The 12,771-nt window shown below is 53.3% G+C and overlaps 1 protein-coding gene across 1 annotated transcript in view; it reads left to right on the plus strand.

Moving 5' to 3' along the window:
- The first annotated feature begins 3,876 nt into the window (after positions 1-3,876).
- LOC102845478 (chromosome unknown open reading frame, human C10orf90) overlaps positions 3,877-12,771 on the plus strand; it is a 66,685-nt gene continuing 57,790 nt past the window's right edge. The window contains exon 1 of the mRNA XM_006880130.1: positions 3,877-4,173. Within this exon, the coding sequence (XP_006880192.1) occupies positions 3,877-4,173 (297 nt within the window). The remainder of the gene's footprint in view (positions 4,174-12,771) is intronic.

The raw sequence follows: 12,771 nt of genomic DNA on the forward strand, positions 1-12,771 counted from the left end.
TGTTCTCCCGTGGGCATCCCCGCCTGGGCCTTCTTGCCCCCTGCGCTCTGTTCTCCCGTGGGCATCCTCGCCTGGGCCTTCCTGCCCTCTGAGCCTTGTCTCTGGGCTCGAGCTGCCCTCTTGATTGTGTACAGCTGATTGTTCTAAGGTGTTGAGGGCCCTCGGTGTTCTTGCTCACCTTCAGTCTGGTCTGTGATTTGACTGAAGGTCGAGACACATACAGAGTTAAGTTCGGCTCCAGGATGGAAGAGTGACTGATGACCGTGACCTTGGAAGTTCCACCAGGTGCTGTTAGAAGACTAGCAGCTCTGGTGGTTTCCCTTATGATTTGGAGTTCTTGAGGTGAGCAAGTTCACTTTTCGTTCAAGTCTAGCCCAGTCCCTCCCAGCCCTGCTGCCCTCCTCTGCTTTCTCCTTTGCTTCTTTATCCTGTGTTTGAAATCTCAATGTGGTGCTCCTGAAACGCCTCGGATTTCCAAGTGTGTGACCTCACCTGCCATCTGGACCTCTGGAGGCCCCCCCCTTTGAACTCACTCCTTCTCTCTCATGCTCAGCGGTGGGTGGCCCCATGGCATGTGACTTCCCAGGCACCTCTGCTTCCCACCTCTTGACAAGTGGGGAGGAGAGAGGGCACACTGGGGAGCTGGCAAGGAGAACTGTAATTATTGACGCTAATGCTTCGTTGAAAGTTCAAGTTCATTAGTGAAACTTCCTTTATCTTGTCATTCTAGTTTCTGGTTTCTGATGAGCTGGTACTTATTTTGCAATCAAGAGTAAAAATGTTGAATTATGATAATAACTGGCATCATTAACTTTTCCTAGAATGTTAAGCTGCATACAAGATCCACCAGGGCAGGGATTCTGCTTTGATTACTACGGGGACCTCAAGGCCTAGACCAGCGTGGCCCATGGCCGTGGTTAGTAGGACTCCGAGGCCCAGACCGGCCTGGCCGTGGTTGATGTTGGTAAGACCTTGAGGCCCAGGTCTGGCCGTGGTTGGTAAGACCTTGAGGCCCAGGCCGGCCTCGTGGTTGATGTTGGTAAGACCTTGAGGCCCAGGCCTGGCTGTGGTTGATGTTGGTAGCTGCCATCAAGCTGGCTCTGAGCTGTGATGAGAAGCAGTAGAGGAAACACTGCCTGAATGTGCACCCTTGTCACACTCTGCTGTGCTGGATGGAGTCCACTCTCCAGAAAGACTCCCCGTCGTTCTCCAACTTGTTACACACAAGGTCAACAGGGCTCCTCATGACCCAGCAGGTCTACTCTAGATGTCTGTGCAAGAAGAAAGGAAAACACATCCGTGCAAAAACCTGTACTTGAATGTCCATGGCCACGCACAGTAGCTTGAAGATGAAGATTACTCAAACGTCTGTAGACTGAGGAAGAAGCACACCGCTGCCAGTGAGTTACAGCCGGATGGGATAGAAGTGCCCCACAGGTGCCCTCTTTCTGCCCAGGGGTGGCTGGTGTGTTCTGACTGCTGGCCTCCGTGCTGACTGCCTGGTTACTGCTCACCCATCTCTCTGTCCCCGCGGCCTCTGACACGCTGAAGGTTGCTGTGAGGTGGCCTTGGTGGGCTTTCCTCTCATAGTGACCCCATGTGTAACAGAATGAAACCCTGCCCTTTCTGTGACCGTCCACTGACTTCACGACCCCTGCTGCACTTGAGTCAGTCCACAGTGCTGATCGACAAAGCGTGGAACGGGCCTGCAGTGGAGGAAGATTTGACGATACAGAGGAACAAGCCTTGTCCATGGGTGGACCTTGGGAGCGTGCTGAGTGAATGAAGCCCAGCATGGAGGCTGCACATTGCATGTCCCGTTTAGAGGAAGTGCTGGGGAGCGGCAGATCTAGAGAACAGAGGGCAGCGTCGTGGTCCTGGGGCTGGAGGTACCGGGACTGACGGCAGAGGGTCCACGGTGTTCCACTGGGGTGGCACATTATCAGGTTGCTGACCTAAAGGCTGGTGGTTTGAATCCACCTGGCCGCTCCGTGGGAGGAAGACCGGCTGTCTCGTCTTGTAGAGGTTTCCAGCCTTGGAGACCCAGCTTAGAGGCGCCTGGCATCAGAATGAACTTGACGGCAGCAGGCTGGCTTTGGTGTCAGAGGGCCCAGCTTCCTGCTGGAGATAATGAACATGGTCTTGAGTCAGATAAAAGGAGAAGATGTGTAACGTGGTAAGTACACCAAAATCCGTTTCACCCTATCCTTCAAACTGTAAATTGTAGGGTAGATGCTTTCTCTCTTGGCAAAGCTGCTATTTGAAACCACTTTGGAGAGGACGAGTCCGCCTGGCCAGAGGGCCTCTGAGAAGGGGCTGGACGGACAGATGGGTCTTGTTTTTAACTTGATTTGTTGAAATACCATGGACCTTTAGACCTTGTTTTAACTGGGAGCTTCTCAGGATAGCCTCTGCCAGCCTGTTTCTGTTTGGATGTGTGTGTGTGTGTGTGTGTGTGTGTGTGTGTGTGTGTGTGTAGTGGTCAGCAGTGTACAGTGTAGATCAAGTCCTGGTGACAAAATGGATAAATGCTTGACTGCAAACAGGAAGTTTGGCTGTTCACACCACCAGCCGCCTGGCAGGAGAAGGATGCATGAGTCTGTGCCTGGAAAATTCACAGCCTTGGAAGCCTCATGGATGGGGTTTCAGCTTGGTCCTGTACGGTTGCATTAAGTCAGAATTGGCTCAGTGACAGATTTGTTGTGGTGTGGTGGTGGTGGTATGTGCATTAAGCTGGTACTGAATGCATCTTTTGCTTCCTGATCTCTTAATATCTTTGAGGACTCAATTTCCCTGTTTCTTGCCTAAGTTTCCCTGTTAATAGTGAGTTGACCCTGGCCCTGGGCAATTCCGTGCATGTCAGATTAGCGTATTCTCATACTTTTTTTCCACGACTGATTTTTCAAAATTAGATCACCAAGCCTTTCTTCCGACTGTTTCCTGTGGGTCAGTTAGCAGCTGAGAGCATTAACCATTTGCACCTCCCAGGAATCCTTTAGAGGAAGCAGCCCTCTGCTTCTGAAAAAGCATCTTAGGCACTGCAGGGACAGCTCTGCTTGGTCCTGTAAAGTCTGAATAGACTCAAAGGCAGAGGGTGCGACAAGGTGCAGGGCAGGGGGCACTTCTAGAGGACAGGGGCGTGCTAAGATATTCACACTGTTAAACAGCAAGAGCAAAACCAGAAAGAAATCAGAGCCGAGTGGTGCATACAGCGACCAGGTCCTCGTTGTCTGCAAAACTGAGGCCCAGGAGAGGCCACTGGGCTGGGGACAGACCACTAGACTCAGGAACAGGCCACACTGTGCTGAGCAGAGTGGAGGCTAATGGCAGTGTATGCACCCCACAGTGCTGGGCTTCTCCTTAATGTCAGCCTCTCAGATCTGGTCGGGTGACAGCACTGTCCCAGCGCCTGCTGTGCAGCCCTAATCCTGTTAATGGTTCCTGTAATGGGAGATTCCGTTCTCTCAGCTGCTGCCCCACTTCTCTGTCCATCCAGGCGGGGGCCTGCCATCATCCCTAAGGGCTCCTGCTCCACACTCTGGCCGAATGTCCAGCCCCTTCGACCACATGGAGACGAGGGCCCACAAGGGCAGCCACGCCACCCGCAGAGAGGACACGGGACCGTCCTGACCCAGTGAAGGCACTTCCCTGTTGTGTTTGTGTGGTGATCTCCAAGCTGACAGAGGGGGCAGCTCTTGGGAGATGGAGAGCACACCCAGGTCCTGCAGCAGGAGGTGTGGACAAAGCCAGGCCTCTTCCTTCTGAGCCTCACCCTCCAGCCCCACCCCCAGCAGTCTTACTACTTGTCCTACACAGAGTGTGTGTGTGGGGTGTTCCTCTGCCCTGAGGACCTCACTGCAGCCCAAACCCTTGGAGATGCCCCAAGAAGCCCACCACTGCGGATACCCTGCTGTGGTCATCGATCACCCTCAAGCCACGACCAACTCACTGGTCCCTGGGCACGAGCCGAAAGCTAGCTGGCCCTGCGCCATCCCCATGACCCCTGTAGGCCTCACTGGCCTGTTTTTAAGAGGAGATCGCCAGGCCTTCCTTCCAGTCTTAGTCTGGAATCTGCTTCAAAACCCGTTCAGCATCGCAGATATTGACAAGCCGGTGGTGGCTGTCCTGGACATTGGGTCTCTGAGAATCAAGCCCAGGTCTCTTGCAGAGAAGGTGAGAAAGTCTGTCACTAAGCCACCACTGTCTTGTGTCCTTGAAGAAGAGGTTGTAAAGAAGGAGCGTCAGTGAGGTGACGTGCCCACAGCCCCCTGACACTGCCATCAGGGGCGAGGAGCTTATGTGCACTGGAGGGGCCCCCACGGCGTCCCTGCCCACTGACCATGAAGCTGAGCCCCAGACCAGGGGCTGCCGGCGCCCATCTCAGGGTCAGTGATGGGCAAGGGTTGGGGCCCACAGCCCTTGCTCTGCCCTGGACTAGCCCCACCACACCGTGTGCGTCTCTTTGAGGGCAAATCGTTAGTGTCCAACCCTCCTGAGCTGCTTTCTCCTCCCACTCCCTCTTCTTGCCGCCACACTGGACCCTTGTTGGGATGGGCAGTGGTCCTGATGTTAGCCAGGAGCCCTGGGCTCCAGTATGACCACCTGCCCACCCAGCTCTCATCCTCCCACCTGGGATTTCTCCATTTCGAGAAGGACATGCTACTCCTGTCCCCGGGGTTCTCTTGTCCCTGCGGTGCAGGCACATGGGGAGAAAGAGATGGTTTAACAACACAGCTAACATTATTACTGTTTACTTGGCTGGCTCTCTGCCCTGCTTACTTTTTCTTCTTTTAAAAACACATCAACACCTCTCTTGTGTCTGGCACTTCTGCCTCATGGGTCCAATGGCCCTGTAGGGTTTCCAAGGCTGTAATCTTAGGGATGCATATGATGTCATGTTCACCTGCAGAACTTTCAAACTATAAGTCTGTCCCAGCTCAGGCCACCCCCAGAGTGTTCCTTACAGGCAAGGGTGCTGAATCTTCATCTCACAGACTCAGAGCTTGTTGTCAAGAAGGATCAGTTCTTGGAAAAAGCATCATGCTGGGAATGGTGGAAGGTCAGAAAAGAAAGCAGAGCCCCCAGGAGATGGTTAGACACAGTGACTGTAATCGTGGACTCGGGGATACCGGAGATGCTGAGGATGGCACAGGCAGGGCAGGTTTGGATCTGTTGTGCTGGGGATCACTGTGTGTAACAACACGAGTGGCCTGGTGAGTAGGGAGCTGTGCTGCCAACTACAGGCAGCATCTCTTTGGTGGTTCGAAGCCGTTAGTCATGCCACAGGAGACAAATGGCCAATCTTCTTTCATGAGTTTAGTCTCTGAAAACCCACGGGTGGATCAGCTGTGAGACACTTCTGACTTGATGGCAACTAATTTCAAGATGTTTTTTCATGAGGAAAAAACCTTGGTTAGGTACAGATTATAAAATAATGCTCATCGGGTGAGCTCTGGTGGCTTAGTGGCAAGAAGCTGCACAGCAATCCCAGAGGTGCATGATTCGAATACACCAGATACTCTGCTGAAGGAGGAGAGACAATCTCCTCCTGTACCAGTCAGATCTGATTTGTACACACATAAAAAAAATGCTCATCATAATCGGTGCCAGAGACGTTCACTGAGTTGTGTGGAGGCTGGTGTTCTTGAACAGCTTACCCCATAAACAGGCTGTCATACTGCCCAACTTCCCAGATCCACTGGTTTTCGGAAACAGGTTAAAGAAATCAACCTTGCGTTATCTGTATGTATTTTCACATGTAGGAAAAATGGAAACACATTTAGATGTTTCTTGGTAAGGGAACAGTGGCATCAAAATAACATGAAAAGGAAAGCAGCTCTGAGACCCGGGGAGAAACGGGAGGGCCTGGGACCTGGCTAGACCGAGGGTGAAGTGCCGCTGGGTCTCACACCCCAGTGTCCTGTGCAGGACTTTTCAGTGATGCTCAGAAAAACTTTGTCCAGTCATCAAAGCGACCTCTGAGAGAACAGGGCCAGGGATGCTGGAGGCCGCCACTGTTGCTCACCAGCGATGGAGCCAGGGTGCCTCCCCCCACCTCCCCTCTCTCTCCTCTCCCTTCTGTTCTCTCACCTGCCCCTTTCCCTCCATGCCCCACTCTGTTCCCCTTCCTTGCTCTTCCCTGCCACCCCCAACCCTGTTCCCTCCCCTCTGCTTCTCCTCCCTCCCTTGTCCTCCCTGCCCACTGGTTGTCCCTTTCCCCCTTCCTCCTCCCCAGCCTTCTCTTGTCTTCCTCCTCCCTCCATTCCCCTGGCCCTCTCTCACTCTATCCCTGTCCCACTCCCCCTCTTGTCCCCTGTCCTGTCACCCCCTCTCTCCCTCACGCCCTTTCTCTCCCTCCCTGCCCCCTCCCCGCCTACTTTTCTCTGTCCTCTCCTCCTCTTCCCAGCCATGTCCCCTCCCCCTGATGTCCCCTCCCCCACCAACCTTCCCCTGATGTCCCCTCCCCCTCCAGCCTTCCCCTGATGTCCCCTCCCCCACCAACCTTTCCCTGATGTCCCCTCCCCCACCAGTCTTTCCCTGATGTCCCCTCCCCCTCCAGCCTTCCCCTGATGTCCCCTCCCCCACCAACCTTTCCCTGATGTCCCCTCCCCCACCCCTCCAGTTGCCATGCAACAGTTCCAATGATGTTGACATGGTCAGAAGGTAGAGCTCTCTGAGGGCAGTAGGGAGGCTGACCTGAGAGTGGTCACCGATGTAGACTGTGGTCATTGACGCGTTTATTCAGTCGACACATCCTTGCCGTTAGAGACCTTTGAAACTCAGTGTCTTCATGCTCAGACTTTGTGAGGAAGGTATGTTCTGACTTCTTTATTCCCCAGAGAAGTCGCTCTCCACACACAAATGCTCTGCCGGCCGGGCTGCCATTCAGGGAGCCTTCAGGTGCCAGGTGTGACAAGACGCAGGTGGGTCAGGGCTCCGGAAAGGCCCCAGTCATGTTAGAGAGGCTGACTCAGGAGCTGGTCATTGTGGGGCAGGGACGGAGGGGCCTGGCCGCAGTGGGTAGGTGCTCGAGGACTATGTGGAAGGTTGAGAGTCCGTGGTCACCAGGGGCTTTGGGACCGGGTGGTGGGGGGGATGGGGAGGGAGTACGGATTGGCAGTCTGCTTCGTTCAGGATTCAGCCTTGAACCCCTGGAGAGGCCTGCCCTGCCCCCCAGGACCCTGTTTCCGGTCATCTCTGTGGCTGGGGTTGGAGGGTTGGTAGTGAAGATCCAGTCCCCAGAGCCTGTCTCCATCGGGGTGTGGGCGACCCTGAGTCTTGGAGCCCCTCCAAGAGGTGATCTGGTCTGTCTCTGAGCATGAGGAGCTAGATGTTAACCTGAAGGGCGGGGTGGGATACACCGACCTTGAGGACAAGGACACACAGAGACTTCAGATTTCAGACATCCAGACAGCAGGATGCCCGTGGCTGTTCTGATGCAGGTGACCCCGTGTGTCACAGCCTGCACGGTCTCCTGGGGTCTCTGCAGCTGAAATATTTAAGGAAACAGATCGCGGGCACTCTGCTCAGTGCTGTCACTGAAGGGGTCTTTCCTGTGATCCTTGGACGTTGAGGGCCCCAGGGGCCCCAACGCCCACCCACCCCTGTCCCTGCGTCCATATCTGTCCATGTCCAGGCTTGTAAACCTTTGGATAATGACAGGCAGACTGGGTCCATTTCCTTAGATTTTTCACACCCTTGCCTGAGCCCCACAAGATCACAAGAGGTAGAACTGACGGGTGTTATTGAGGAACTGACAGGAGAGGAGGCTGGAGGGTCACCTGTGGTCTCCAGAAAGGGACTGGAGGGGGGAGCTGCATGTGCGGATAGGGGCCATCAGGTCATGCCAGCACAGCCTCTCAGGGAAGTGGGGGACTGGGCACACCCCTGTGGGGTGACGTGTGTTTCCAGCACAGAGGACCAGAACACTGGATCCAGACAGCGGAGCCATGAACCAGAAACGACTCTGGATGGTTCACTACTCTGGTTTTTAGTTTTTGTTGTGTACCCCTCATATCTGATCCTGGGGGAGGGCATGTTTCAGGACATCCTTCTGCAAAGTAGGAGCTTCCCACCACCACGGCTTCCTGACCACTGGCGCGCTGGTCCCACTGGTGGCTTCCTAACCACAGGTGCGCTGGCACTAGTCACCACGTAGGCCTTGATGACAGCTGGGTGGTGTTTGCTTCTTACTCATCACGGCCAGTGCTTTCATCCATCACCAGCTCCACCCCCCCCACACACCTGATGCAAGTATACAGGTGACAGTGCTCAGTGGCTCAGTGCGAAGGGTCCTGTGATCTGTGGGTCTGTCAGCCTGAGGTCAAGCAGGGGCACAGCACTAGACCTTCTGACCCCAGCGCTGTCCGGCACCTCCACCTGGATGCCACGTGCACCCACCGAGAACTGGTGATTCCATCCTCATCAGCTCTACTGTCAGTTCACCACGATGCATCGACTCTGCACAGAAATCCATGAGACCTTTCGGGTCTTGTATTTACACTTTACAAAAAGCAATCTGTGCGCGTCAGCCTGGATGCCCGTCCTTGTCACTCAGTCCCGGAGAGGGACCCTCGGGTTTAATAGCCCCAGATAGCTGGGTGAGAGCTGATGGAGTTCTGTCATCATCAGAGGACGAGATGAGACAGGGACAGGCTTAGGACGGCCAGTGATGGCCTTAGAAAGGTCCCCGAGCCAGGACCTGACAGTTTTGTAAATGTGCCAAACTTGACAATGCCCCAGCACAGACTTTTCCCCATCAAACACTTTAAATGATCCCTAAAATGTTGAATACACTCTTCGGCTGTGTTCATAAAGACAAGTTAAGAGACGTGCTGGCCTAAATCCTTTTCCTGTCACAATAGTGCCTCCTTTTGAAACATTTAGGTGACGTAGTGGTTAATAGAGATTCTCAGCTGATCGAAGGTCAGCAGTTCCAGCCCAGCAGCTGTTTCACAGAAGAAATAAGGGCCGTCTATGTCCTAAGACGGGGACCCTAGGGGCAGCTCCAGTAGAGAGTCCTTGAGTCAGAATCTTCTCCACAGCAGTGGGTGGGACAGTCACTTCCCCAGGAAAGTCTGTATTGTATAGGCCTACATGTCACACAGGGTCTCTGCCCTGTGTCCGATTCATACGCATGCACGGGCAGCGTGGGAAAGTCTACTAGTAAACCTCAGGGCTGGACTGAGAGCCTGCAGCCTGTCTCAGTCCCCAAGGTCCCTGCCCACCGACCACCAGGTCGCATTGGAGGGGCCCCTTCGTTGCTGTTCCTGCCTGTTGCTCTGTGAGATGTGCAGGGCGGCTTGGAAACTGGCGACGTCTGTAGACTTGTCTGGTATCAGATGCCTGGGTAGTGAAGCCAGGACTTGGATGCGGGTTCTCTGATTCTCGGGCCCTGAGTTACCTTGGACCTGGTGATGTTCCAGGTCTCTGTTGTGTGGCCTTGGATCGAGTGGTATTTCTGCTGCTGTCCTGACCGACCCTTTCTGAGGATGATTGTGTGTGAGGCCCAGGCGAGGAGCTTTGTACACAATGTCTCCTTTCCTCTCAGATGGTGCCGAGAAGTTCTCCTCAGTGTTGCAGGCTCTCGTCTGCAGTGTGTCTGTCAGTGTGCCCCCCCCGCCTCTCCAAGTCTGGTGCTGCTGGGTATCTGTAGACATAGCTCTTCCTTCTGCTGGCGTCCCCTCCAGACCCTGGGGACTGTGACAGAGCCGAGCTTGTTGTTAAGTCAGCGAGGTGCAGCCACACCGTGTCTGTGGCAATGAGGGGATCATGACTGTGGGTGCAGTGGAGGAAGGAAGGGCACCTTCTAGTTCCATTGTATGTGGGGTCACTGGGCTCCGAGCCTACTTGGTGACACCAGCAACAACACACCAGGAACGTAATAAACAACGGTGTGGAAGAAGGCAGCTCGCGGTCTACTGAGCTCTGAGTGCGTGGATGGAGGGCCGGCAGGGACAGGGATGGGGACATGCTGGTCTGTGTAATAAAGTGAGTCGGCGGCCTCGCAGGTCCTGGGAAGGCTGACTAGTCTGTTTTATCCCCTCCTCTACTAAAATGGAGCTACATTTTCTCCTAGGCTTGCAGGACAAGCCATCTAGGACAGATGACCAAATTGCTCTTAGAACCCTCCAGTCTGCTGTTGCAGAGAGGAGACCTCACTTCCTTGAGGTAATGTACACCCAGCTCAGTGTGCCCAGCAGGACACATGGCCACGGGCCTGCTTGGGGGGTGTTCGCCACGGGGGTTTCCATTGGTCTAGTAAAAAAACCGAATTAACGCAGCAGGAAAAGACTAACCATAAATAAGAGAGACTTGCTACATTGAAAGAGGCAGGCCCGGGAAGAACATCTGAAAATAGAGTTGTGGGCTGCAGAACAGCAGTGGAAAAGGAAACACTGGTCTTGAGAAAAATACAGAGTCCAAAGGTAAGTATTAGGTTAGATGCTTATCCTCTGGAGAAACAAATTGCCACACGGAAGGCATCCTCCCCACGGTCGTGGCCGGGCCCTGATCTGCTCTGTCATTCACCACTTATCTCTCTCTCCTTTCGGTTTATAAAGCGGGGCTCTTCTTACTACTATCCCTTCAGGCCCAGATATAAAGTTAAAAACAGTCCATGAAATGTGCAGAACCAGGAGAGCAGTTAGCAGCCTTCCAAAATCGTGTCTGAAGCATCGAGAAGAAATCGATTCCCTAAAGCAGTGCCCATGAGGAAGGAAGATGTCAGGAGGAGGGTTTCGGGGTGCACCATAGGGTCCCCACCGCAGACAGGCAGAAGCTGTTTGTTTGACCTCGTTTCCACCCGTGAGCGTTCCTTTCAGAGTATGAGATTATTTCCTTCTTCCTTTTTACATCAAACGTCGCATCAGTTTGTTTTATCTGAGATCAAAGTAGTCCGCCTGCAAAGCCTCCTTTAGTTAACCCCGTGCTAGGGGCAAATGGAGCTTCTCTCTGAAATAGCTTAATTTGGGAAGATACTTGTTTCAAAAGATGGGGTTGCTTAAAAAAATAGATTATTTCTTGTATTTTTGGTGAAAGTTGAGCCAGTAGATGAGGTTCCCGTGTGGCACTTTGTGCCCTCACTGTTCAGGGACAGGTGTGTGACAGTGTGCCAACGTTCTCTTCACTTGCACTCGGCTTGGCCTGATTCCAGGTCTCCTATTTCCCTTACCTTTTTCTTTTTTTTTTAAATAAGGGCCTCGTGTTAAAAGTGGTAGGTGTCCTACCCCCATCCCCAGTGCACCGTCGTGAAGTCATTTCTGACATGAAGTACCGCCTCACTGGGTTCCCAGTCGTTCCTGAAACAGTCTGCAGCTTCTTTCTCCTGAAGAGCAGCTGGGTGGGTTTGAAGTGCTGACCTTTGGGTTAGCAGTCCAGTGCTTAGCTTACATACCTCCAGGTCTTTTCGTCAGCTGCCTTTAGAAGACCACGTACCCCCCCTCTCCTTGACACCTTTTTCTTTGTCTTCGACTTCGTCTTTGTCTTCCATTGAGGCTTTTTACTTGCATTGTTTATTACATCCCTAGAAAAAGAATCCCAGGATTTTCCTCCTGTGTGTTTCATCTTGCTTCCCCGTGGTCTGTGACGCCAGCTGAGGTTGTCAGCACAATGAAAGTGAACTGACGGGACGGGAGCAGATGATCGTGCCACTTTTCTAGATCTTTGAGCTGCACATCGAATCTGGGGCTGATAGCACCACACTTGTTTACCCGCCTGTGAGGTTGACAACAATTTTCCCTGCTCTGTGATCATCAGTGATCTCAAATTCACCAGTGTAGCCACGCTTCATCATCACGGTCAGGAACCGATCGGTGACTTTGGAGCCCGGCCTGATGAGATGCTGGCGCTTGCCTCTCTTCTCGGCATCGTTGATGCTCTTGAGCACGAGGCCAGGACGTTCGTGTGCTCCATAGTGGTGGCACGGAGAGATGGCAGGAAGAGCATCACCTCTTTCTTGATTCCTCTCTCTGCTCACAGAGAGTAGGACTAGACACAGTGTTTGGTGTTGAAACCTCAGAGGGAAGACCTCACCTTCACTGTCACTGTCAGGGCTTGGCAAGTCGGTCCTGACTCATGACCACCCCATGGCAGGACAGGAGTGCCCTGTAGAGTGTTCTCGGCTGTGAACTTCCTGGAAGCACATCAGACCTTCCCTCAGCGTCAGCAATGAGTGGCTCCCAACCAGCAGCCTCTCATCTGGCAACTAACTGCTTAACACTTGCTCCACTACGGCTCCTTCTCTAAGTTTATATAATGAAATGTAAATCTCTTGAGGTCCATGTATATTAGAAGGTCCAGAAGAGTGGCCATCACAGGGACCCAGCAGCCTCTCTGGTTTAAAGGTGTAGCAGTCTTCTCTCCTTAAGATTCAGAGCTTCAGAAACCCGATGGGGTGGGGGCTGGTCCACAGCAGGTGCCCACCAAGCAGGATGCACAGGGTGGGGGCGCTGGCGAGCAGGTCTCCAAGGAGCAGGGCACAGTGGCTAAGCCGGTATTGTGAGAGGTTTGGCGGGCAGGGAGGTTCCTCCAGGGGGTCTTCAGTGGGAACCCCTAGTCCACGTAAGGAGCCTCTCTCCAGGCTTAACTCTGAACCCCCATATTGGCCAGCTGTTTTTAGGGAAATAGAGCCAGAAATGCTTTATTGTATTTTAAGATGCAGTGAATTTTGAAATGTCTTCTGTGCTTTTAAATCTGCAACTTTCCTCACACCTTTAAATAAAAAAGCAGTAAGTAAGTATAAAGTGATAGAGAGGGTGTGGGAGACCCAGG

Source organism: Elephantulus edwardii, unplaced genomic scaffold (genome assembly GCF_000299155.1).
Source record: "Elephantulus edwardii isolate Elephantulus edwardi_28Jun2011 unplaced genomic scaffold, EleEdw1.0 scaffold00006, whole genome shotgun sequence".
NCBI lineage: Eukaryota > Metazoa > Chordata > Mammalia > Macroscelidea > Macroscelididae > Elephantulus > Elephantulus edwardii.